Source organism: Acromyrmex echinatior, chromosome 10 (assembly GCF_024713525.1).
Source record: "Acromyrmex echinatior isolate Ae372 chromosome 10, ASM2471352v2, whole genome shotgun sequence".
NCBI classification, from domain to species: Eukaryota; Metazoa; Arthropoda; class Insecta; order Hymenoptera; family Formicidae; genus Acromyrmex; species Acromyrmex echinatior.
Window position 1 is genome coordinate 10423670 of NC_141861.1, and position 24811 is coordinate 10448480.

The 24811-nt window shown below is 38.0% G+C and overlaps 2 protein-coding genes and 1 pseudogene across 2 annotated transcripts in view; 2 read left to right on the plus strand and 1 right to left on the minus strand.

The window, feature by feature from the left end:
- Window positions 1-3903: 3903 nt before the first annotated feature.
- LOC147908283 (uncharacterized) lies at window positions 3904-7202 on the plus strand (annotated as a pseudogene).
- Window positions 7203-8832: 1630 nt separating this feature from the next.
- On the plus strand, window positions 8833-10703 carry LOC105152956 (histone-lysine N-methyltransferase SETMAR-like). The gene is made up of 3 exons (XM_011067526.1): window positions 8833-8886; window positions 10149-10448; window positions 10518-10703. The coding sequence occupies exons 1-3, from the start codon at window positions 8833-8835 to the stop codon at window positions 10701-10703; spliced, it is 540 nt and encodes a 179-aa protein (XP_011065828.1).
- A 742-nt stretch (window positions 10704-11445) lies between these two features.
- Window positions 11446-24811, minus strand: part of LOC105152955 (transmembrane reductase CYB561D2) — a 77562-nt gene continuing 64196 nt past the window's right edge. Inside the window, exon 3 of the mRNA XM_011067525.2 lies at window positions 11446-12176. Coding sequence (XP_011065827.1) covers window positions 11661-12176 — 516 coding nt within the window. The 3' untranslated portion in view covers window positions 11446-11660. The remainder of the gene's footprint in view (window positions 12177-24811) is intronic.

A 24811-nucleotide genomic window follows, 5' to 3' on the forward strand; every position in this document is an offset into this window, starting at 1 on the left:
TGAATATAATCGATTTTATTTTCATTTAAGGTCATGGCACGCGGTATTACAACTTTTCCAACTTTTCCAACTTTTTTACCTAACTTGTTGTTTAGTTTCCTGGCGCGTGAGATGCTCGTTCCAACTTGTATTTTACCTGACACCAAGGGTGCTGTTATATTCTTATATTTGTATCCTTTGCTACCTACTATTGGATTATCCGCTTTATGACTGCGCCTATGAATATTCGTAGCCAGCAGTATATTTTTATATGCTAATTTATTTCATTCTCTGTGTAAATAGTATCGTCGGGAATTCTTTTGAAAATTAATTCATACAATCCAGGTACTTTATTCCATCTACGATCACGAAATCACTCATGTCTAAATCTGTTTATCACCGAGTATCGTGCCGTTCTCGTTGAGATATACGCCATAAACGTGATCGATCTCCTTTTCTCTGTCGCCACCGAGGAGCATGTTTATTTTTGTTCCAGTGGCCCCAATTGATCATGTAACTCTTCACGAACTTGTTGCGTTTGCAAAGACTTTAACTAACGTTTCAAGCGGTTCATTGAGAGGTTATTTTATAAACATCTTCGGTTAAGGGAGAATGTAAATGTACGATAATTTGCATGATGCGGTCGATGTAGAATTAAATGAATCCGATATGACAATCGGTTCTTTTGTTCGTTGCTTTTTAGGCGATAATGTTAATTGAAGCCATGCTTTATCCATCCAGAAATTATCATCATCATCATCATCATCATCATCATCATCATCTTTGTTATCTTCATTATCTTTAGGTTTTTGTTTCTTAATAATTTTATCCTTTACAATATTTATTTTTTTCTTAATCAGTTGAGATTCATTGCGAACGGTGTTTTCGACAATCTGTTTCAAAAGTTCGACGATAGGCTGAAAATGTTTCTCCAGCGCTATGTCTTCATTTATTTTACCAGTTTTCAAAGCTCGATACTTTTTACGAATTGAATCACTGGTTTTCTCAATCTGCTTCGCTATCCTCTCACGATCCTTCAGCTCCTTGCTGTTATCCATCTTGTACTCTTGAGAGGGAACGTTGCGTAATTAACGTATCGACAACGTCTAACCACGTTACGGTATCGCATATTCATTAAATCCTTTTCTGTATCGTCCATTTGTGAGTGCACTGTCTTTGTCTATCACTATAAATCCATACTTTTGCTACCAACAGCAGCGACATAATTCGCAGAAATTCTCGTAAGACATGTCGGTATTTACATGGTCATTGTATACATGTTTTAGATTAGTACCATCCTGTTTGAACAGGATCAACAGATTTGCATCACATATAAGATGCTTCGGTATCATTGCATACGTCTGACAAAGATAGAAACAGTCGATGTTCGCGTATCGACTCATCAAAGTATTCTCTGATCGCGTCTTGCTTATCGCCATGTTATCAAAGATAAAAATGGAATTTGGAAGCGCCTTGTTTGGTAAAATGACATCATTATTATTGGAGAATGTAAAATAATCAATTTCTTCAATCGGGGCTAATAAATTCTCTAAGTATTGATATTTTGACTGTTGCAATAACTTCGCCAATAAAGCCGCGCAGCGTCAATTGGAAGAACTGAAACATCATAATCGTGACATGGAAGGTCATGGAGTTTACTTCGTTCCGTACAAGCGTAGACGAGGGATCTCAACAGAGAAAACTAAGAAAAAAAAGTCAACAAAACGATAAAAATGCCTAAGGGTACAACTACCAACGCAGAATTGCAACAACTGACAAAACTTATGCACATTTCATATTTTAGAGGTATTTTTATGCGTATACTACCTTACCAACGGGGGGAGTATACCGAAACGAAAGCAGTATCGTAAATTTGGATAATGCTAAGGGACCAGGTACTCATTGAGTGGCGTAAAGCGGGAAGATAGTGCTGTTTTTGATAGTTTCGGCAATCTTCGATCACCAAAGGAATTAATGCGATATTTGAACGTAACGCAAATCGAGTATAATCGCATGCTTTATCAACGTTACAATCAAAGTAATTGTGGACAACTATGTCTGCAGTTTTTACAGACAGTTAACGATCAATTTAAGAATTGACATTGCACTTTTTCAATTCAGTATTCATTTAAACATGTTACTGACATTTACGCTTATCGGTAAAAGTAGTGTCCTCGCAGCCTGCTACTTTCTAGCCGTAGATTTGAGCGATGGCGATTACGAGCTCGATCTGACGGACTTTGAAACTTACTACCATACGATATCTAATGTAAATTTATTGAATAATAAATTTTACTTTGTCGAAGACGACAAGATAATTGTCATTCCGGAAGAATCGTACGAAATACGTGACATACATAGTACTTAAAATGTGCAATTTTACAATCTCATTCCAACAATACTGTGAAAGAGAAAACGCCTCGCAAAAAGGATGAAGAGTATCCATTGATTTGCGCTAATAACAATACAATGAAGAGCGAAATCAAATGCGCTTATCGAGTAAATTTCACTAAACCTCACAACATTGGATCATTGTTAGAATTTTCGAATCGAGTGTTGGAACCACAACAATGGCATGAATCGGATGAATTGACAAATCTCAATGTAAACATCATTCGCATTGAATGCAACGTGACCGCGGATGCATACAGCAACGACAAGTGTGTGTAAGCGATACACAAGTTTTCGCCGAGCGTGCCACCAGGATATAAGATATCGGAAAGACTTACGCAGATCATTTACCTTCCGATCATTGTACGGAGCATTACGCATCTGACGCTTCGCATTATACATGGTCGATTGCTCGATTTTCGCGGAGAAGAGATCATCGTTAGATTGCATATACGGAGGCGACATCTATAAAGTGATACGACAACGATAACATGAGATGCTTATTCTGAACGAGCAGGCAAAACAGACTAGAGACATATTTTTGGCCAGAGAAATGACATCGATCAAAAACATTCGATCGTTCAGTAGAAAAAAAAACTCTTTGCGTTAAAAAAACTCGAACGTTAAATTTTTACAATCGTTGGGCTTTGTTGTACGAAATATCTGAGATGGCTGATATCTTGAATATTGAAGGCGAACCGATTTTTGATGATCGCATCAAGTCAAGTTTGAGTTTCACATGTCAATCCATATGTCAACACGTTTGGACATAGCAACAAGATAAGGATACTCATACAAGTAGGATTTATACACGTTATCATGTGAAAGCTATGTCAAAGGTAGATGTACAAAACCGACCAAAGCTTGGATGTAATTGCGTGGCGTTCATGTTTAATGAAATTCGATATGAACTCAATGGTATGGAGATCGACCGTAACAGAAATTTCATTCCGTTGGAATGACTAGTCTCATGAAGGGTTATGCAACGTTTTCTGATGAAATTGCATATAGCTTGCATAATGCGGGATTTCTCGACTCTAATGATATCGTGAAAAGTCTAATGACAGACGATGGATACTTTAATTTTTGTGTGCCGCTCAGCACGTTGTTGGTGGGCTTTTGTAAAGAAGACAAACGTGTAATTAACGTTCGTCATGAATTGATTTTGATACGAGCAAGCAATAGTAACAATTACATAGTGGAAGGTCCACCGACAGAGCCGAAACTTGAATTATTCAAAGTACAATGGTGAATGCCTCACGTTGCATTGAATGAAGTTAATAAATTATCCATGCTACGAGCCTTGGAAAGTAGTCGATATTTAAGTATGAGTTTCCGCTCTTGGGAGCGGAAATGATCCAATGTTGTGAGGTTTAGTGAAATTTACTCGATAAGCGCATTTGATCTCGCTCTTCATTGTATTGTTATTAGCGCAAATCAATGGATATTCTTCATCCTTTTTGCGAGGCGTTTTCTCTCTTACAGTATTGTTGGAATGAGATTGTAAAATTGCACATTTTAAGTACTATGTACGAGGGTAGGTTGAAAAGTAATGCCTCCGATGCTTTAAAAAAAAAGGAGGTGGGGGAAACCGGTATAGTTCGTTGCGTCTCGTTATGTGACATCTGTCTAGAATCAGTATGTCAAGTTCCGTGTTGGTACGAGCACGCGTTCATATTTTATTATCATGGAAACGAAAAGCAGTATGGAGGTTAGGTTAAAGCAATGCGCAGTTATCGAGTTCCTCGTCGCAGAAAGGTGCGAACCTAAAGAGATTCATGCTCGTTTAAAAAATATTTACGGTGACGAAACGATTGATTAGCAATGTTCGAAGATGGGTTGTGAATGCGAAAAAAGTTAATAGTGGTTCGCTTACAATTTCTGATTTATCAAGGTCTGGTCGTCCGAAAACTGCGGTGACAGATGGCAATGTCCAAAAGATTGACGACTTGATTCATGAAAACCGAAGGATTACGCAGCATAAAATTGCTCGTATCGTGGGTATTTCTAAAGAAAGAGTGAATCATATTATCAGTAATGAGCTCGAGTATCGAAAGATTTGCGCGAGATGGGTCCCAAGGATGCTCACAGACGAAATGAAGAAGAAGAGACTTGACATGTGCAAGGAAATTTTGACTACTTTCCACTACTAAATTTTGACTAATTTCCACTACTAAAAGATGACCTTAAGGGACATCATTTCGACTCGGACAACGAAGTTCAAGAATTTGTGAATGCTTGGTGTCGGAATAAAGAGCCCCAATTTTTCGTTGACGGGATGGACAAATGGATACATCGGTTACATAAATGTATTAATGTCAATGGCGACTATGTCGAGAAATAATCATGGGATGTTTTTAAATAAAGATTTTTCTACCTACTGTAATTTTTTGGTAATTTTTTATCCATTCTAGAGGATTTTGTTGAGGTGGAGGCATTACTTTTCAACCTACCCTCGTATGTCACGTATTTCGTACGATTCTTCCGGAATGACAATTATACGAGCACCCCCTATTGCCAAATACAACGAAGCATTCCTGGGCCATCAAGACTGCGACTCAGTTGGAAAAACCGCGATAAGTTATAATATATTTGATTTACAGACTGATAAAAAAAATATCATGTCAGCACGTAAAACTTACTTCGATACTTGTAAATTAATCATGGGATGTTTATTTAAATTCTGAATTTTATCCGTATGATGATCTAAATCTAGACTTTGACAAACGCAGAGTCGCTATTTTTATAATTACGTTTTCGTATGTCTTAATCAAATCCCTCATGAAAGAAATGAATCGTCATTCCAATTAAACTTTTTGAGAGATTTTACTCTAATTCCATTGACTGCTCGCGACAAAATGAGTCCGTCAAGAGTGACATTGTGTATGTACGATTAGAATTTGAATTCAAAGAGAATATATCCGCGAATACAACCGCCTATTACATCATCGACCGCGTGATCGAATACAGCCCAATGTCCAACGTAGTACGCAAGATTACGTAAATTATCGTTTTTGCGAAAGAGTAATACTCTCCCTTCTCTTTTCGATATAAGGGATAAAAGTCAAGATTTTTTCCTGATCGAGCACAGTCTCAAAAAATCGTTCGCTATGGCCATATCATTTGTGGATCTGCAAAGATTTGTCGTTGGAAGGAGATTTATTGTGAAGGAAGTAGCAGTGTTGAGAAAAGGAGTCATTCTTTTTCATTACATTTTTACATGCCCCATGCCATGGAATATCTTGACAAGATCCGAAAAGTCTTGTGCTGATTGAGTGCTTACCATGGATTGCAATAGGAAGATGGAATAATCCCGTACAACATGGCGAAAGATCTGATTGTAATGGTTATAATCAGTGCGAATGACAATAAGGCTCTCATATATGTTAAAGGACGTCAAAAACGTGATTGGCTGATATACTCGATAGATATAACCATTGATGACATAACCACTGATGACATAACCATTGAAACCTTGGAAGTTGATTACGAAAATATAGAATATATCTTTGAATAATTTAGATATTACTAATACTATGCGATGTGGAAAACATGCTAAGAACTGTGTGTTACAGAATGTATTTAAAATATACAATTGGTGATCACAACATCAAAAAGAACTGTATCAATTTGAAAAAAATAAAGTATGGTTTTTTTTTAAATACATTTTAATTTCTTTCCCAGTAATTAACAATCAATTAATAATATAATAGCTATTCGGTAGTACGATTAATAAGCGATTAAGAAAGCGCGTGTCACGCTTCGCCCATTTTTATCTTATACTATTAAAAATTAGTTTTTGACTGAGATATATAATTTTAATATGGAATTATTTTTTTCTGTAAATAATATCTTGCAAAAAAATGTTTATGTTTTTCGTCGTGCTTTTCGGATGTGGTACTTTTTTCATATATTAGGAGTACAAATTAGTTTGGTCTGTTTTTCAAAAGATGGCTCCGGCTATTGTGAATGGTTCATAGTGACAGCTGATTTTAACGTTTTCAGAGAGGTTAGACATGCTAATAAGTTATATTCAGTTTATATCGCTTTGAGTTTCATACAAAAACCTTGATTTTTACTGTGTTTGAAATATCGAATTTTGTGTTAAGCAGCATTTGCGGGAAGTTCTAATTTTCTACTTTAATTGGAAGAAAAGTGCAGCTGAAGCCCATCGAATGCTTGTCGAAGTTTATGGTGACACTGCTCCAACTGATAAATCATGTAGGGAATGGTTTCGACGTTTCAAGAATGGAGATTTCAGCGTTGAAGACAAGCCTCGCGCTGGACAGCCAAAAAAATTCGAAGACAAAGAATTAGAGGCATTACTCGAAGAAGATCAAAGTCAAACGCAAGAGGAGCTTGCAGAATCATTGGGAGTATCTCAACAAGCCGTTTCTGCACGATTGAGAGCCATGGGAATAATAAAAACAAGAAAATTGGGTGCCTTATGAACTGAAACCGAGAGACGTTGAAAGGCGATTTTTCACTTGCGAACAGCTGATTCAAAGATAACAAAGAAAAGATTTTTTGCATCGGATTGTGACTGGAGATGAGAAGTGGATATTCTATGACAACCCCAAGAAGAAAAAATACTACGCTAAGCCCGGTTAATCGTTGCGACTTCAACATCAACACTAAAGCCAAATCTTCATGGTTCGAAGATCATGCTCTGTATCTGTTGGGACCAAAAGGATGTTGTTTACTATGAGCTGCTGAAACCTGGCGATTCCATTACGGGCGATCGGTATCGGCTACAATTGATTCGTTTGAGCCGTGCATTGCGAGAAAAACGGCCGGAATACGAGCAAAGACATGATAAAGTTATTTTTCTTTATGACCGCTCGGCCTCATGTCGCAAAAGTCGTAAAAAAATATTTGAAAATGCTCAAATGAGATGTTTTATCGCACCCGCCGTATTCTTCGGACATTGCTTCTTTTGATTATTGATTGTTCCGAAGGATTTGGCACCGGTTCGCTCTTTCGTAGAAATCGAAAATTGGCTCCAAAATTGGATCGTCTCCAAAAACGAGTTATTTTTTCGAGATGGAATTCGAAAATTGCCTGAGAGATGGGAAAAAGTAGTAGCCAGCGATGGACAATACTTTAATTAATCTGTTCATTCATTTATTTTGAAATTTTGAACACAAAAAAAACGGACCGAACTAATTTGTACTCCCAATACTTTTGACCGAGAGGCAATGCTAAGAATTCTTTTCGAAAAATATCAGATATCCAGAAACAAACTATTTCGATTGAATCAACTAAAAATTCTTCGAATATGGATAAGCAAATCTTGGGTCAATTCAATAAAACAGGTCTTTCAATGAATCTAAGTTACGTCATGTATAATTTTTTTGCTATACCTACATTTTCTCATGCAATCCTTCGCAGTCAGCCGGTCAGTGTGTCAGTATGTCAGAAGATTCTATCGCTGTAGCACTGTGAAATTATATATATTGTGAAAAATGTGCAACTTACAAGAGACATTAGAAATTACATACGAATATCCGGTTCGGGGGATGAGTCTTAGATATATGTGTGATTTTTTCAGTGTGATTTTTTTCTTTTAGTATAATTTTTTCAGTGTGATTTTTTTAGATGCTAATGGTTGATAATGAGCCTGTCGAACGGATACATCTAAAAAATGAATTAATTAAGGATACAAATAGTGTCTTTGATGAGTAAAATTGCGTTTTTATGTACACCACTTTTTTATATAAATGTAATTTTTTTATTATTATTAATGATATATATATTTATTTTTATCAGGATATTCAGTGTCGAAATATAAAGATCCGAGGATTTATTAACATAGATCACCGACGAAGTGTTCGGTTAGCGAGATTTTTCGATAAGCAAGTACTTGACAATCTCTAGGAGAAGTACCTAGAAGATAACTTAAATTGGGTATCTTTTGACATATTTGACCTCCACTACTTATTTGGACTTCGTCCATATGAAGTCGACGAGCCCGAGGTAAGAATCTTATTTTCATTATTACATTTAAAATATTGTACTTAAAATATTATATTTATAAATATTAATATAATACTTTTTGTCGGACAGAAAAAAACGAAGAATAGTGACAATTGCATCAGTTCTTTTTATAAACACGTAACAACACTAAAACAACACAGAAACATTATCAAAAAAGAAACATTATTGTGTGATTATAATACATTACACGAATAAAAAATGTGAATATTAAAAAATAAATTTTAATAAATATTATTCTGTGTTTAAAAATTATATTTATTCCTTTGTCCCTACACTATTTCTTTATATACTATAATAATATATTCCGTATATTATATAGTTGATAAGGCGCTCATTACAATTAACAAAGTTATTACGTTTAAATGTTAAATCACATTATTTAAAAATCATTAAATGAATATTCATCTTAATAAAATCGAGAACGAGGGAGAGAATTCAATGGGAGAAAAAGAGAGCGCGAATAATATGGTAGATATGGGACTACAACGAGAGGAAGCGAGAGAGCATGAGGAAGAGACGGTAGGTAGGTATAGGACTACAACGGGAGAAAGAGAGCGCGCGAATAATGTGGTAGATATGGGACTGTAACGGGAGGAAGAGAGAAAGCATGGGTAAGTATAGAGCCGCAACGAGAAGGGAGAGAACTGTACTTTATAATGAGTGGAAGAAAGAGAGAATAACATAGTGGGTCCTGTCTCCCTTCCAAGGGCTCCTCGCTCAGTGACGTCGACTCCCTCTTCTTCGGTCCCCTTACCTAGTAACGTCGAACGCTAGCAACGTACTTCCCCCACCCTCGGACCTATACTCACACACACACGCACACATACCGCGTATACGTATATGCCTTATACGCACTAATACGAATTGATCCAGAACTGGCCTAGTGTATATCTATTCAAAGTTGTTATCCGTAAGGCGAATCACAGACAAGACATTTTGTAAAGTATTTGTGAGTGTAATTAAAACTTTTTTACAAACATTGATTCTGTGAATTTCCAACCCTTTGGCTTAAATACTCGTTATTATTCCTATGAGGGATATAACAAAAGTTTTTCGAAGGAATAGATGGGTATCATTGCGCTCCTCGTCCTGAAAAGTAAACGGTAAGATTCACGAATGGTTATGAATCATGTCAATGGCAATGAATCATGTCATGATGATAACCAGCAAACCCTTTGCGTCGCTGTAAATAGATAATTTTTCTTTCTTTATCCTAGATTTAAAACAAGGACAGCATGACATTAATAGCGTTCCCTGAATGCTGACCCAATCTAATCTTCGGGCATTACGTCTCGCCCATTGACACATTGATAGAGTTTCTTTAATTAATTAATTAACTAATTAGTAATCTCCTTTAACTTCTAAACTAATTCTCTAATTTAATATTTATAGAAATTGATATTGCTAATTAGGGAAATAAATGTGCTTTAATCTAAAAAGAAAAAGGATGAATTAATGTTTAAAATTAAATACTTATGTGAAAAGTAATTAATTCTAACTTTTTATTTATAATTTAGCTTATTAACTAGTTACCATCTAATTCTGCTTAATTCCTTGAGTGTGGGAAAAAGTTCGTGGCGTTTTTCCCACTAGATGACATTAAATGCTCAGCACTCGGTAACTACTAATCGCATCGACAACGTGATTGAGATGTGCATTTAAAAAAAGACATTTCAACCTTTGATTTGAGCCGAAAAAAATTGAAATCGGTGAAGTGAATCAAAATTTATTTTATTTTTAAAATGGAAATAAATAAGGAAAAAAATCGCTACATTTTGCAGTATTACTACGATAAAGGCAAGAACGCTGCACAGGCTTATGAAAAAATTTGTGCTATTTACGGTGAAGATACTCTATCAAAATCAATAACACGGAAATGGTTCGCTTGTTTTCGTACTGGAAATTTCGATGTGAAAGATAAATCTCGCTCCGGTCGACCAATCACTAAAAAATCCGATGAAATCATGAAAAAAGTCGAGCGTGATAAGTACTGTGGAGATTGTCAGGGAACTAGGCACGACTACAAAACAGTTTTAAATCATTTACACAAAGCTGGATACAAAAAGAAGCTCGATGTTTGGGTTTCTCACTAGTTGAGTGTTAAGAATATGATGGACTGAATTAACATTTGCGATACGCTACTGACACAGAATGAATTTGAGCCATTTCTGAAGAGAATGATAATTGGTGATGAAAAATGGATCACGTACGACAATCGAACTCGCAAAAGATTGTGGATAAAGGAAGGAGAGAAGGCACAAGTAATCGCAAAATCTGGATTGACGACGAAGAAGGTTGTGTTTGTGGTGGAATTGGAAGGGAATCGTTCACTATGAGCTGTTATCGACCGATCAAACAATTAATTCCGAACTCTACTGTGAACAACTAGAGAAATTACAACAAGCAATTGAGAGGAAACAGTCAGAATTAATCAATAGGAGGGATGTCGTCTTCCATCACGACAACGCTCGACCACACACATCTTTGATAACTCGACAAAAATTGCGAGAGCTTGGCTGGGAAGTCTTAATGTATGCAATGTATAATCCTGACATAGCATCTTCAGACTATCATTTGTTTAGATCTCTGCAGAACTCTCTTAATAGTGTAAAGTTGTCTTCAAAAGAGACCTGTAAAAATCACTTGAAGCAATTTTTCGACCAGAAACCACAGAAGTTCTATCGCGATAGGATTATGGCTCTGCTCCAAAAATGGCAAAATATTATTGAAAATAATGGAGCATATTTGGTTTAAATAAATTGATTTTAATACTCTAAGAAAAACACTTGAATTTTACTAAAAAATCACCACGAACTTTTTCCCATACCTAATAATTAGTACTGATAGATTGTATAAGTATTTTTAAAAATTCGCTTAAAAAAATGTTTATTTCAAATATAATAAACTATAAATGTTAATAAGTGATTAAAATTAAAAAATGGAAAGATAAAGGTCATACGGACGCAAGACATCGTTAGCGAGTAGTTATATTTGATTACAAAAAATTATAATCAAATTACAAATAATTAAATATTACATAATATTATGTATGTAATATTTAATTATTTGTAATTCGATTATAATTTTTGTAATCAAATATAACTACTCTCTAATGATATCTTGTGTTCGTGGTGTATGCTCTTTATCTTTCCGTTTTCAAATATAATGTTAAATATCTTAGTAATTATTTACATTATTTTAACTAAATGTAAATAACAAAATATTAATAAAGCATGATAATTTCTTATAATTATAAATAGATAAAGAATTTTACATGCCAACATTCTCATATATTAGGTGAAAGAGCAAATTAATTTTAGATAAGTGGTGGCTTGTCTATAAAGAGAGTTGAGCGCACCCCTTAAAGATAATATTGTGATCAATATTGTGAGTATAAGTAGCATATCGTCGGCGTGCTTCATTTCTACTTCATATACCCAAGCTTTTTTATAACCGTAACATTGCGAGATCATACCGATGATAAAGCCGATAGTGGCCAGAAAATTATGAAAAAATTTGATAATCATTGGTCGTACGAACTTACGAAGTTTCCATGCGATCCATACCGGATATCCGAGAAGAGTTACTATGCAGATAATAACCAATGAAGAGATGCCTGTAATACTATGAATTGAAAGGAAGTGTACTGATTTGACGTTATACTTCACGCCTACGCCGACCAAAGTCAAGATTAGCCCAATGGCTTGAAGAATCCAATGAAGATGTTTGTTGACACGACGCGATAAAGAAGCGGTCAGCATGTTGTCACTGGCGAGGATAAGAGTTGCCTCCGACATCAATAAAACGTACTGAAAAAATAAGATTTATTTATAAACTATGGGTAAAAGTTTAAATCAATTGGCTACGTAATTAGAAATTCTTTTGCTTAGTCTAAACTTCAACAAGGAGATCCGTCGTTCGACTATGTTTGAATTGATGCCGATTATGCAAAAGGACAAATAGGTTCTAATTTGAGTTTTAAGATTTATAGTAATTCGTTGTATAATTTTCAAAGATATTAGAAGGTTACTGCCGTATTTTCATCCATTGCTAATGCCAATGTTTTGTGAACTTTGCTGTTCATTTCAGGGCAAGGAGCGTACTAATACTGAGTTGCTCCTCTGGAGAACTCCCTTTATATAGAAGCTGTAGAGGGGGGGCAAATATATATTGAGGAAGGAGGGACAGGGACTTTCTTGACTTATCAAAAGAACAGTCTTTCATATCCTACTTACATTATAACTTGAGTAAATAATGCGGATATAAGAGTTTGTTTTGTCATAGAAGAGAGGAGAAGATGAAGTTAATAGGATTCCTGTTTATCTGAAATCTTGTTTATATGTGATTTAATATAATGAATACGTTCCCTAGTGAAGAATAGTCCAATTATACATAAGATATTCTTAGATCTACACATGCCCAAATGATTGATAGGAACAATATTGTTATTTTTACAACGCGAGTGTTCGAAGGACAGGATAAAAGTGAATGCAGTGTAGATGTTCTACTCTTGTCAACATTCGAATTTGCTTTTATGTGGAACTTGTTTCTCAGTAGGTATATTAGGGAGATTCTAATCCAGGTCCTATGAAGGGAGCTCGGAGCGCGAGGATACTCGTAGGCGAGGGAAAGCGGAGCGGGGGATATTCGTAGGCGAAGGGAAGTAGAGTAAAAGAAATACTCGTAGGCGAGAGAAAGCGGAAGTACTCGTAGGTGAGAGGAGCGCTTAAAAAATTATAACAAACTATTTAAAATAAATCTCCTCGTTTTTCTTCTCCTCCCCCTCTTTCTTTTCCTCCTCCTCCTCCTCGCTTTGCTTACTCCTTAGCCTCCTCTTTTTTTTTCCTCCTCCGCCTCCGCGAGGATGTGAAGAAGTTCCACCTTGTTGTGCAAGTGAAGGAGTTCCATCATGAATGCGACACATTTATCTGCATTAACGTTGTTGAGATGATAGGCTGATCGACGCCCACATACACGACATCTTCTTCTTCCTCCTTCTCTTCTTCCTCCCAATCATCGTCGGCATGCTTCATTTCTATTTCATGATATACCCAAATGATAACAGAATCCTTGTCCTCCTCCTCACCTAGGACGTCCATGTGGATGTCTTCTTCGACGAGGACGTTCTCCTCCCCATCAATCAATTTTATTTTTTTACGCGGAAGTAGTTTTTTTTTTCTTAGTCACACACAAATTGTCATGTAAGTCGCTAAATGGCGGAATATTTCTTTGCAGTTTATAAATTTAAAAAAATCACTCGTAATATACTACATGCATCGCTTCTTCATAAGTACGATACAAAGTTTCGTTATACGAAGACAAGTCAATAAGTTTTTAGAAAAACATAGTGAAATACATTTTTTTTGATCGATTCATTTTTATTTCTCAACATAGTCTCCTTTCAGCTCGATACACTTGATTTAACGATTCTCCAACTTTTTTAAGCCGTCCGAATAATATGATTTGTCCAACCCTTCAAAATAAGCCTCTGTTTCGGCGATGAGCTGCTCTCTGATGGTGAATCTCTTTCCTGCGAACCATTTCTTCAGAAATCAGGAAATAGTCGCAGGGGATTAAATCTAACGAATATAAATCTGGCTGGATGGAGAAGGATGGAATTCGTAGCGAAATTCGTTGAATTTGGCTATTGGTGCCGGGCACGTGTGAATTCGTGCATTGTCTTGAGAGCACTTTCTTCTTCGCCAAATGGACGTTTTTTTCTTTAAAATGTTGTTGAAATAGTCCAATAAGGCTACGTAGTAATCGCCATTGATCATTTGCTTCGACGGAAGGTAATCGATATGAATTATACCGCGTGCATCTCAAAAAACTGTGGCCATCATCTTTCCGGCTGATTTCACGGTCTTCGACTTCTTCGGATCTGATTCACTCGGTGAAGTCCATTGTTTTGACTGTTCCTTCGTCTCGGATGTAAAGTAATGGATCTATGTTTCGTCCACAGTAATGAATCGACACAAAAATTCATCTGGATTATGCTGAAACATCTTCAAACATTGTTTTGAAATCGTCACACGGACACGCTTATGGTCCACAATGAGCAACATCTATCGCGGCACCTATCTTGCCGATAGCTTTTTCATACTCAATTGTTCGTGCAAAATTGAAATCATTGTGCCATGTGATATGTCTATGACCTCAACAAGCTCGCGCACTTTCACTCGTCAATCAGTCAAAACAATATCGTGGACTTTATCGATGATTTCTGGTATAGCAGCCTCAATTGGACGTCCCGAATGAGGTGCATCACATGTGAATGTGCGACCACGTTTAAATTCATTCACCCAATTGTATACAGTTGCAAACGCTGATGCAGATGTGCTATGAACATTATGCATCTCGGCTTTGATTTCTTTCGGTGTTAAACCTCTTATATGTAGATGTTTGATCACTGCATGAAACTCGTTCTTTTCCATTTTGCAAAAAATACAAAGGTTGTTAGCTTTAATTGTCTACAGAAATGGAACCACGCGATGAATTCCGCTCAAAATTTGACAGTAATCAGCTGAAAGATGCTATTTATCAAAAAGTAATGTGACATGACACTGCGAGTGCCCTCTGACAGATTTTCTAAGAACTTATTGACTTACCCTCGTACTTGCGCACGCAGATAAGACTCGACGCTAAAGACATGCGTAACGACACTACTGTAGCTACTTTTTACACGAGATCGCGAGTTGCGAGGGATTGAGATTATTAGGTCTCAATAACGAACCGATCAGATTCTACATACACCCAATCGTCGTTCTACATACACTCAAGTTGTAATATACTGGTCGCGCACGCAGACAAGACTGATGCCGAGAAACATCTTTTGCCACAGTAATGGTGCCTAGGATATGTTTTACTTTTTCGCTGCACAGGAAACACTTATGGAAGAAATAAAACACTTAAGATTATAAATAAACATTTGTAGTCTATAGAACTCTAGACACTACAAAAAAAATGCGTAAGTAACAAGAGCTCGCATGTTAGAAAAAGAACGAGAGCGACGATAGGGTACGATATCCTTTTTTTTCCTTTACCTTTTTTTATGACTTAGTTTTCATAATATGTTGTTTTTTTTCTTTTTCTTTCTTTTTCTCGTCGGGGCAAAGGATATAACGGGTAGTAAATGCATAGTAAAGTAAGGTACGCACGCACGCACACACACACACACACACACACACACACACACACACACACACACACACACACACACATACACATATTTATATATTTATAGTGCGAATGTTTTTTATTCATCTTATTATACTGATTTTTCTCATTTTATTTTTTTTTTTCGGGGTCGGCAACGTTCGAATGTGATCGGTGGCTCAAATATCGCTAGCAGCGGTTTCTGGAAAAAAGAGAACAAAGAACTTTTTAATCACTATTTGCTTTTTAGCAGATAATAAAATGCACTAGTCACCCTAAATGCAATATCTTATGGCTTATATTTTGATGACATTGATGACGTTGGTGACGACTTTAATGCTTTTCCGTCAGAATTCCCAATATCTCACTTTTTCTTTTGATGATCGGACTTGGTGGATCTGGCGACAAGGGACGATATTCCTTGCGCCGATTTTCGATGTATATATTTTTTTACTCGATCCATATCTTATCGCTCGTATCTAAAATTTACAATTGAATAAAAAAGGCTTTGTACACTGCTTATATACACTGTCAAATCTGTGACATGTCGCAATAATTTCTCAATTTGTACAGATTGGATACTTGTTGCACGGAAATACAGTATACAGCATATGGCACTCTGCAATTAGCGCAAGACTGCCTAGCACATCAATATAATCGATGTCGTACTTCCTTACAGGATACATTCCCACAACGTCAGTGTCAGCCAAACGGATCATGTTGCACATACAGTTAAAGCACCATTCGTTGTATAGTAACATTGGATCATGCAGTGTTTAGTAAGACTGTTCAATGCACGGATTTTCAAAGATGGTACATCTGTGACGTATTATGAGAAGCGCCGATGTTTCGGCTGCTAAATAAAAAACATAACTCTTCTGCGGTAAATGTGGAAGACGAAACATACAGGAATCCACACAAAAGCTAGTTCTCCGAATCGATACACCCCTTTTTTATCGTCGATTTCTCTATTATTACTTGAACATGCATTCTCTCGTCTAGATAGTATTTACTTAAATTTTACAATCGACAATCTAAAAAATTAAAAGCTGGGCTTTTTGATGCCACATTTATATTATCAACTTCCTGTTGTTGATAAGAAAACGCTGTTCAACTTGCTTTTACGCGTTTGGAAATATGAGTTTTTATCTACACAGGATCCACATTTAGATTTTGTATTTACTGAACAGGTCGTGTTTATATAAAATTTTCTCTACATGGTTTCTAATCTTTGTCGTAAATTTTATTCGCCGTAGATCAAGCGATTCTAAGGTTCTATATTTTTGCTTATGTTTCCAATATCGTTGAGAAGGTTTCTAATGACACGTTTCTTAAATACTGTCACGCTCGCTAATAACGCTCAAATTTTATGTTCGCGCTTTATCCTAACGATTATTTTTGCCGAAATGTTCACGAAACGGAGAAATCCACTGGATGTAACGAAATATAGGTCATAAGTGCTCGACACCAGTTGGTATCTTAGGAGATTGAATCGATCGCAATAAGAGCAGCGTAAAAAGTGTGGCTAACCATCGTGCGAATGTCGAGGATATAGCCGACATAGTCAAGAATATTGGACGCAGACCCGCGACAATTTGAGAATATTATAAACGAGGTGTTTATATTAATAATAAAAATGGAAAAGACTTGGAAGTAGACTTTGAGAAGATAATGAACGAAAATTCATCCGATGAAGAAGTGCTATCCGACGATACTGGTTTTGCTAGCGTGGTGATGACTTGAGTGAGTATGATACGGATCGTGTAAAAAAATTTATGCCATCTCCGGAAATACATGAACAGCCGTACTAAACGCTGCATGACTTAGCCGTACTAAAACTGCAATATTACTATGCAACGGATAGTACTTTAACTGTATGTGCAGCATGCATAATCCGTTTAGTTGACACTGACGTTGTGGGAATGTATCTTGTAAGGAAGTACGACATCGATTATATTGATGCGCTAGGCGGTCTTGCGCGAATTGCAGAGTGCCGCTGTATACTGTATTTCCATGCAACAAGTGCCCAATTTGCACAAATTGAGAAAATATTGTGAATAGTATTGTGAATAGTATAGTGAAACATGGAATCCGACGAGATAATGGAATAAATAATGATGGAGGACCATACAGATAATAAAGACTATAATGTAGATGATATGCTGTATGTTCTCAATAATCTGCAAAAGAGAGCTATAGGTATGCGAATATCGTCGGTGCAGTTCTTACGCGATCGAAAATGAGATATACGTAGTGAGAAATATGGAATAATTATTATCAGAGAACTTATTTCTTAGTGGTCTTTACTCGTGCGACAAAAAGTGTACCCATGGTTACGAGATGAATGTTACGAGGACGATGAGTATGAAAAGAGACATTGGTGGAATAGAAATATTAATATAATAAACGACGATTATTATTGGGTGAAGAAAATTGCAGATAAGAGCCAGCGTTGATGCATGTGCATTAAGATTCTTGAGAGTAGTGAAAAATGCGTCGAACTGCTGATTATTGACAATATCTGGATAGAGTTTCACGATAGTGATCACGATATCCTGCGCTAAAACTGTTTTTTGAAAATCAATGCTTCGAGTGTGAACAGTCCATTTTCGCAAACAAACATAATGACAAGATGCTAAAATGTTATGACATTCAAGATATATCGCGGTGATGATCGAATGTAACATGTAAGTGCTCCATGGAAGAGTGGACGTAATCTAAAGACTGAAAAGATGCAAAAACCACGAGCGAGTGGAACGCGACCTGCTGGAACAAGGCGGCCAGGTCGCTACTCTAGTGGAGTATTTCGCGTGGCCGCAATGACGAGATGCGACGAGAGCATCGAGCAGCAAGAAGAACTTTGTCGTGCCAAGCGTCCGCGCCTCTCCGTTAAGCACAAACAATCCGTGGCTAGGATCGCGCGACTCGCGGAAACACAATTGGAGCGACGGTTTCGTACACGTTGGTGACGAGTACGCGAGTGATGAAAGATCTTTCATCTGGAGAGAGATTGACGCCGTGTATGAAAGTCGTATATTGACGCTGTGATAAATTCTAATCACATTGAGCCGCAGCGATTTTTTGGAAGACGCGAGAGAAATAATGCTTGAGCGTGTGCGAGATACTATAGAAAGACATGGTAGTGTGAAAGTGAACACCGCATTCAACGGTGAATTTGCGACGAACAACAAACGTGACATTAAGAACACGAAAAACATTGAGATATATCGATGCACCGATTTGCGCGAGTGGTATGAGCGGCACGTCATCGAGGTCATCGAAGAGTTCCAGGACAGCAGATGGACATTATCGCCAATCCTCAATGTGACTGTAAACATGAATAAATTAAATCCTATGCGCGCAGGATTCTACATCACAAGTATCGCGAGAAATAGCAATAAAACGAGTGGTGATCAGTACGAGTGTGCGTACAGCGGACAATCCGTGCTTCGCGTGGTCGGTAGTCGCCGCTCTATATCCAGTTGAAAGACATGCGAACATCGGGAATCATCGTATCTGCATTACACAACAGTGTTAAATCTCGCGGATATCAAATTTCCAATAACATTAAAAGACATTAAAAAATTCGAACAATTGAACGACATATTGATCAATCTGTATGGTATCGAGAACAAACAGATCCTTCCTCTATGGCTCACTGACGACAAGAAGGAAAAACAAGTCAACATGCTGTATCTACAAGATCCATGCAACGACAGTCTTTGCGTGGATAAAAAATCTGTCTCATCTTGTGAGATCACAAAATACTAAAAAATCAAGAAATATTTCTGTCACCGATAAGTAGATAATACATAAGATGATAAAAAAATTGAATAATTTTCTTGAAATGACAATAACAATTATAATAGTTATAATTATTTTTGTTTTTCAGATGTTTGCACTACTTCAGTACGAGCGAAAAGTTGCAGTCGCACGCAATGAACTGCGGGAAATGAACAACTGCGCCATCTAACTGCAGAGCAAGGACCACAAGTGGCTCTTCATTTAAAAACTGTAATTTAAATTATAAAAATTTATTATATATTTTGAATGTTTTTCATAATTCATTGGGCTATGACACGCATTTTAAAATTAAGGAAATTGCTACCGCGTATGAAGGATATGTAGATGTGCTACCGATAATCAAAGAATGTATTTTCTTCACGAAACATGTCGTTAGCACTAAAGACAAAAATGAAAACAATTTTCAGAAAAATTGTATAAAAATACGTTTTATAGATTCATTTAAATTTCTCAGTACCAGTTTAGAAAAATTGGCGTATCTCGAGAAAGATAAATTAAAAATTGTATGTACCAAATTTTTAACACTATCCAATAAAATTTGAATTATTAACTCGTAAAAGAATCTTTCCGTTGACTGCGTCGAAAAATTGTAGGACACGTAATTTTACAGTTCACACATTTTACAGTTCACAATTTTATACATTTTACAGTTCGTTGACGGGCGACCGTATCCGAGAGCGATTACGCTCACGCCGCGAACGTAAGGCAGCGATTCTCCATCTGAACGCTTGGTGAGTACAATGATCTATACTTGAAAACCGATGTCTTGTTATTAGTCGACGTTTTCGAAAATTTTCATGAAAGTTGAGTTGTGAATTACGGTCTCGATCCGGTATTATTATACCTTGCCTGGCTTCACGTGAGACGCCATGTTAAAACATACGCGCATAAGATTTCAGTTGATCATCGACATTGATATGATTATGTTCATCGAGCGCGGTATATTCGCTCGATACGCAGCGGTCTCAGTCAATGTTCAGGCAGACTAATAACAAGTGCATGCGTTCGTATCATCGTCATATCTTATGTACTACGACATGAATAATTTGTACGGATGTGTCTCATTGCCATACGCCGAATTTCGATGGTTCAAAGGCGTTGCGAATTTTGACGCGAGCGCGATCGTTCCGGATTCGTATATTCTCGAAGTCGATCTCGAGTATCTGCAGCATCTACACGATAGACATATGGATCTATCTTTCTGCCCGATGTGTAATAAGCTTTTTAAAGATTTTTCTGCATATCGGCGTTGTAAAACTCTTTCTCCATATCCGTTAACAAATTTTTCGGAAATCTTCCATTCTCTCGAATTATCTCAGCATCAACCGTCTCGCTTCCACTCTTACTCCTGAGCGGTATGACCCACGTGTACTTGCTCAATGCATCGATGACGGTGAATGTAGTAGTGGCCTCTGTTGAAGTATGGGCTTATCTCGACGATATTAGCCTGCTACAGATCGTCGTATCCTCGCCTATGACGCGCCTTCGCGGAAAATTTCTTCTCTCCGGAGCGTGCAATTCCTCAACGAATCGACGTTTCTCGGAGCTAACTTTTCTCTTTTTGTTAGATCTCTTTTTCATGATTCGACGCGTAATATACAGGGTACAAGAAAATAATGTATTTTTTCTCGCTGGCGTCATTCGACTGATCCGTTTCGATATGCGATTTAATTTATAATAAAACATACTTCGCGAAACATTCTTCGATGATCGACAGCATCTCGTTGTTGTAAGCGTTATTGTCCGTTCAATGCGAAGCGTCGAGTAAAAAATAGATGATTCATCAGCAAGTTGGGATTATCTAAGTGCTCCTAAGCGATCGCGTTGTCGTTCAGTGTCATTGCGTGAAGTCATTCCTTTCTAGATTTCTTCTGCTTCTTAGGTGATCGACAATGGCGCGATTACATATTTATATTTGTATTCTCTGTTGCTTAAGTCCGCATCATTCATATTGAAATTTCTTGCCAAACATCAGTCTATCCTTGAGTAGGTAAACGCCGTACTCATAATTTATACCGCTCACTTAATCTCGTGGTTCCCTCAGAACAATCTCGATGTTCTTTGGCCCAGCGGGCCCAAGCTCGTAATGTCTCTCGACCTTCCGACGTTTGCAGCTGATTTTGAACCTTCGTCGCTAGCGAGTCATCCGTCGTTTCGAAAACACGAGCGATTCTATCGATGGTATGGTTGTGGCACTCGGAATGGAGGTTGTCGGATGTATATACGATGTATCGTGCGATCGATCATTGAATTTACGCAGAGTCGCGGAACGCTCGAACGCTTTTCACTTGTTTCTTCTCCCTCTCCTGCTTTCTTTCACATTTAGAGGCAAACGCTGCATTATCATCGCGCGACTCTCCCTTTCTCGCGCGCACGGAGTTGTTGACGAAAAGTCGCAGCGACTTGATGAAAAGGTTTAAAATGTCTGTTCAATGCGATATCCTCCTTGATTCTACTAATCTTCAGAGCACGATGTTTCTTACGAATTGACTCGCTTGTCTTCTCGATCTCCCTCGCGATTTTTTCACGTTCGCGCTCATCTGTCATATTCGTCTCTGGCGAAATATCGACAACGATTGATACGTTACGGTATCGCGAACTCGTTAAATCTTTTTCCTCCATTTATAAGCGCACTGTCCTTGTCTGTCACTAGAAATCCATATTTTTGTTATCAACAGTCGCGACAAAATTCATCGTACAACATATCGGTATTCACGTGATCATTGTAAACGTGTTTCAAGTTGATATTATCCTGTTTGAACAGGATTAGCAGGCTTGCGTTGCAGCGTAACAGATGTTTAAGTATCCTCACATACGTCTGACTGAGATAGAAGCAGTTGACATTCGCGTGGCGACTCATCAAGAAGTATTCTCTCACTGCATCCTGCTTGTCACATGCCACGTCATCAAAGATAAAAATAGAATTTAGGCACGCCTCGTTTGGTGGGACGATATCACTGTTGTTGGAAAACGTAAAGTAGCCAATTTGATCGATAGACATAAATAAATATTCGAAATATTGATACTTTGGCTGTGCAGTGATTTCGAATAGACGTACATGTTATCGAAATGTACTGATCGGGCTCTCGAGCAAGCTTATGAGAACGTTGATTTTACCACAATTCGACGAGCCGCTAATAATCGCATGTATAGTACTCGGCAGCATTTCGCCGTGCTTGCGCTTTTCCACGCCGCCTCCCATCATTCGCGATTTCGCGTCGCAGTTCGTGACGCGTATTATTAACGGTTGCCGTTCGAATTTCATGCTCACACTACGGATAGTGCGCTCTCGATCGCCTATTTAAAGGCGCGCGAATCCGCTAGTCGCGCAATAACAAAATGTATGTCGCGCTGTGTCGTACTTTCGACAATCAGGATTTGAGCCAAGCAATTGCAATATATACCGAAAGTCGTACTCTTACGCGTGTACGGTGACTATATCGACCGTGTGTGGGACAAGCTTCCGGAAAACGTGAAAGCGGATCCGGAGTTTCGAAACTATCGTCGCTGCGACGAGCACTACAATTAGCCGTGGCAGCGGACGCATATCGACGGTCCAACATCAGAGATAAAGAACTGTAGCGAATGTCGGCGGTCTACTAAATCAAGCGATAAAAGCACTTCCTTTCGTGTCGTATTATCATATTGTATTTCCTTTACAGTCGTATTATCCCGGACTATCAGTTTTGCGGTCCGGGCACTCGACTTATGAAGCGATTAGTGAGAGGTGACACATAAATCCGCTAGACGCAGTGTGCCGAGGACACGACATTGCGTATTCTCGGAGCAACAATCTCACCGATAGATACGCAGCGGACAAGGTAAGCAGGTGCTCGCCGATAAAGCGCTAGGTCGCGTCACCGTGAGAAATTCGGTTCGCAGCGAGAGAACCGCTGCTGCTACGTTCTGGATAACAATGAAAACCAAGATCGGCATGGACATGAAATCCAAGAAGACGATGAGGAAAAAAACAACAAAAAAGTGGATAATACCGATGGCTAAATGAGATAGCGTGTTACTGTTTCTGCCAATGTTAGGCGCGCTTGGGTCCTTGATTGGCGTAGCGGCCAGCGTGGCGTAAGCGGTAAATGATAGTAAAACCGCGCGATATCAGCTCGAGAAGCTGCAACATCACGATCGCGTGATGGAACAGGGCTATATCTCGCTCCGCACAAATACGGACGCGGACTGTATCTCAGCTCCTACAAAAGAGGGTAGGATGTAGTAGTGAAGAAAAAAAACGCCAAAGAGACGATATAAATACCCTCAGATGCAATTACCGATGTTCAATGGGAGACATATACGTGTATCGTATTTTAGATGTGTTTTCATGCGTAATACGTTACTGACGAGCGCGTGTTAAACCGAAAACGATATGAATCTGAACAATGCGACGGGATCCGGTACTCAGTGGGTAGCGTACGCGAATAAGAACAACCGCATCGTGTACTTTGACAGTTTTGATAATCTTCTACCGTCCAAAGAATTGGTGCGATATTCCGGGAACAATGTTATGACAATGAAGTGCAATCCTATCAAACGTACGATCAGAGCTTCTGTGGACAGATGCGCTTATAGTTTTTACGAATGGTTAACGCTCGTGAATTTAAAAAGCTCGATGAGGTACCGTGAAGTATTTGTCGAACTTTTTATTCGCCATGTCGCTGACACTTACATTAAGTGGGAAGAGCAGTCTTCTCGCGGCGAACTACTTCCCATATGTGAGATTAGATGCGTCTACAGAATAAACTTTCGCAAACAAGCACTCAATAGTATTAGATCGCTGCTGGGATTTTCGTCAAACCGTATACTGCAATCACGAAGATGACACGAATCGGATGTGTCGACCAACATAATGAACATAAACGTTATCCGCGTAGAGTGTAACGTGATATGTACAGCAACAGCAAAAGTATGCACACGGTATACGAATTTTCGCCGAGTGTGCTACCGAAATATGAAATATCGGAAAGGCCTGCGCAGATCATTTACCTGTCAATCACCGCATGGAACATCACGGATCTAACGATACGCGTCGTCTGACGTCTGAGAATGGATTATTGCTCGATTTTCTCGGAGAACAGCGTCAGATCACCGTCAGATTGCACGTGCGACAGCGACAACAATAAGGGCGTGAGATGTTCTTATTGAACGGAGCGGAGCGCACGCAGAGAGATAATGCATTCTTCACAAGCCCGCTCAGCGCGTCGAACATTAAATTTTTACAATCTTTGGGATTCACGATGCGCAACTTTTGAGATAATTGATATTTTGAATATCACCGGTGAGCCGATCTTTGACGATCGCATCGTTGAGATCCACACGTACAACTCATTCGCCAATACAACATTCGGGTACAACGACGAGATAAGAATACCCATGCAACAATAGAATTTGTACACTTTACCATGCAAAAGTTTTCTCTGCATCGAAGGAAGATTGACGGTGAAAAAGTAAAACGATCAATTGCCAACCACGGTTATAA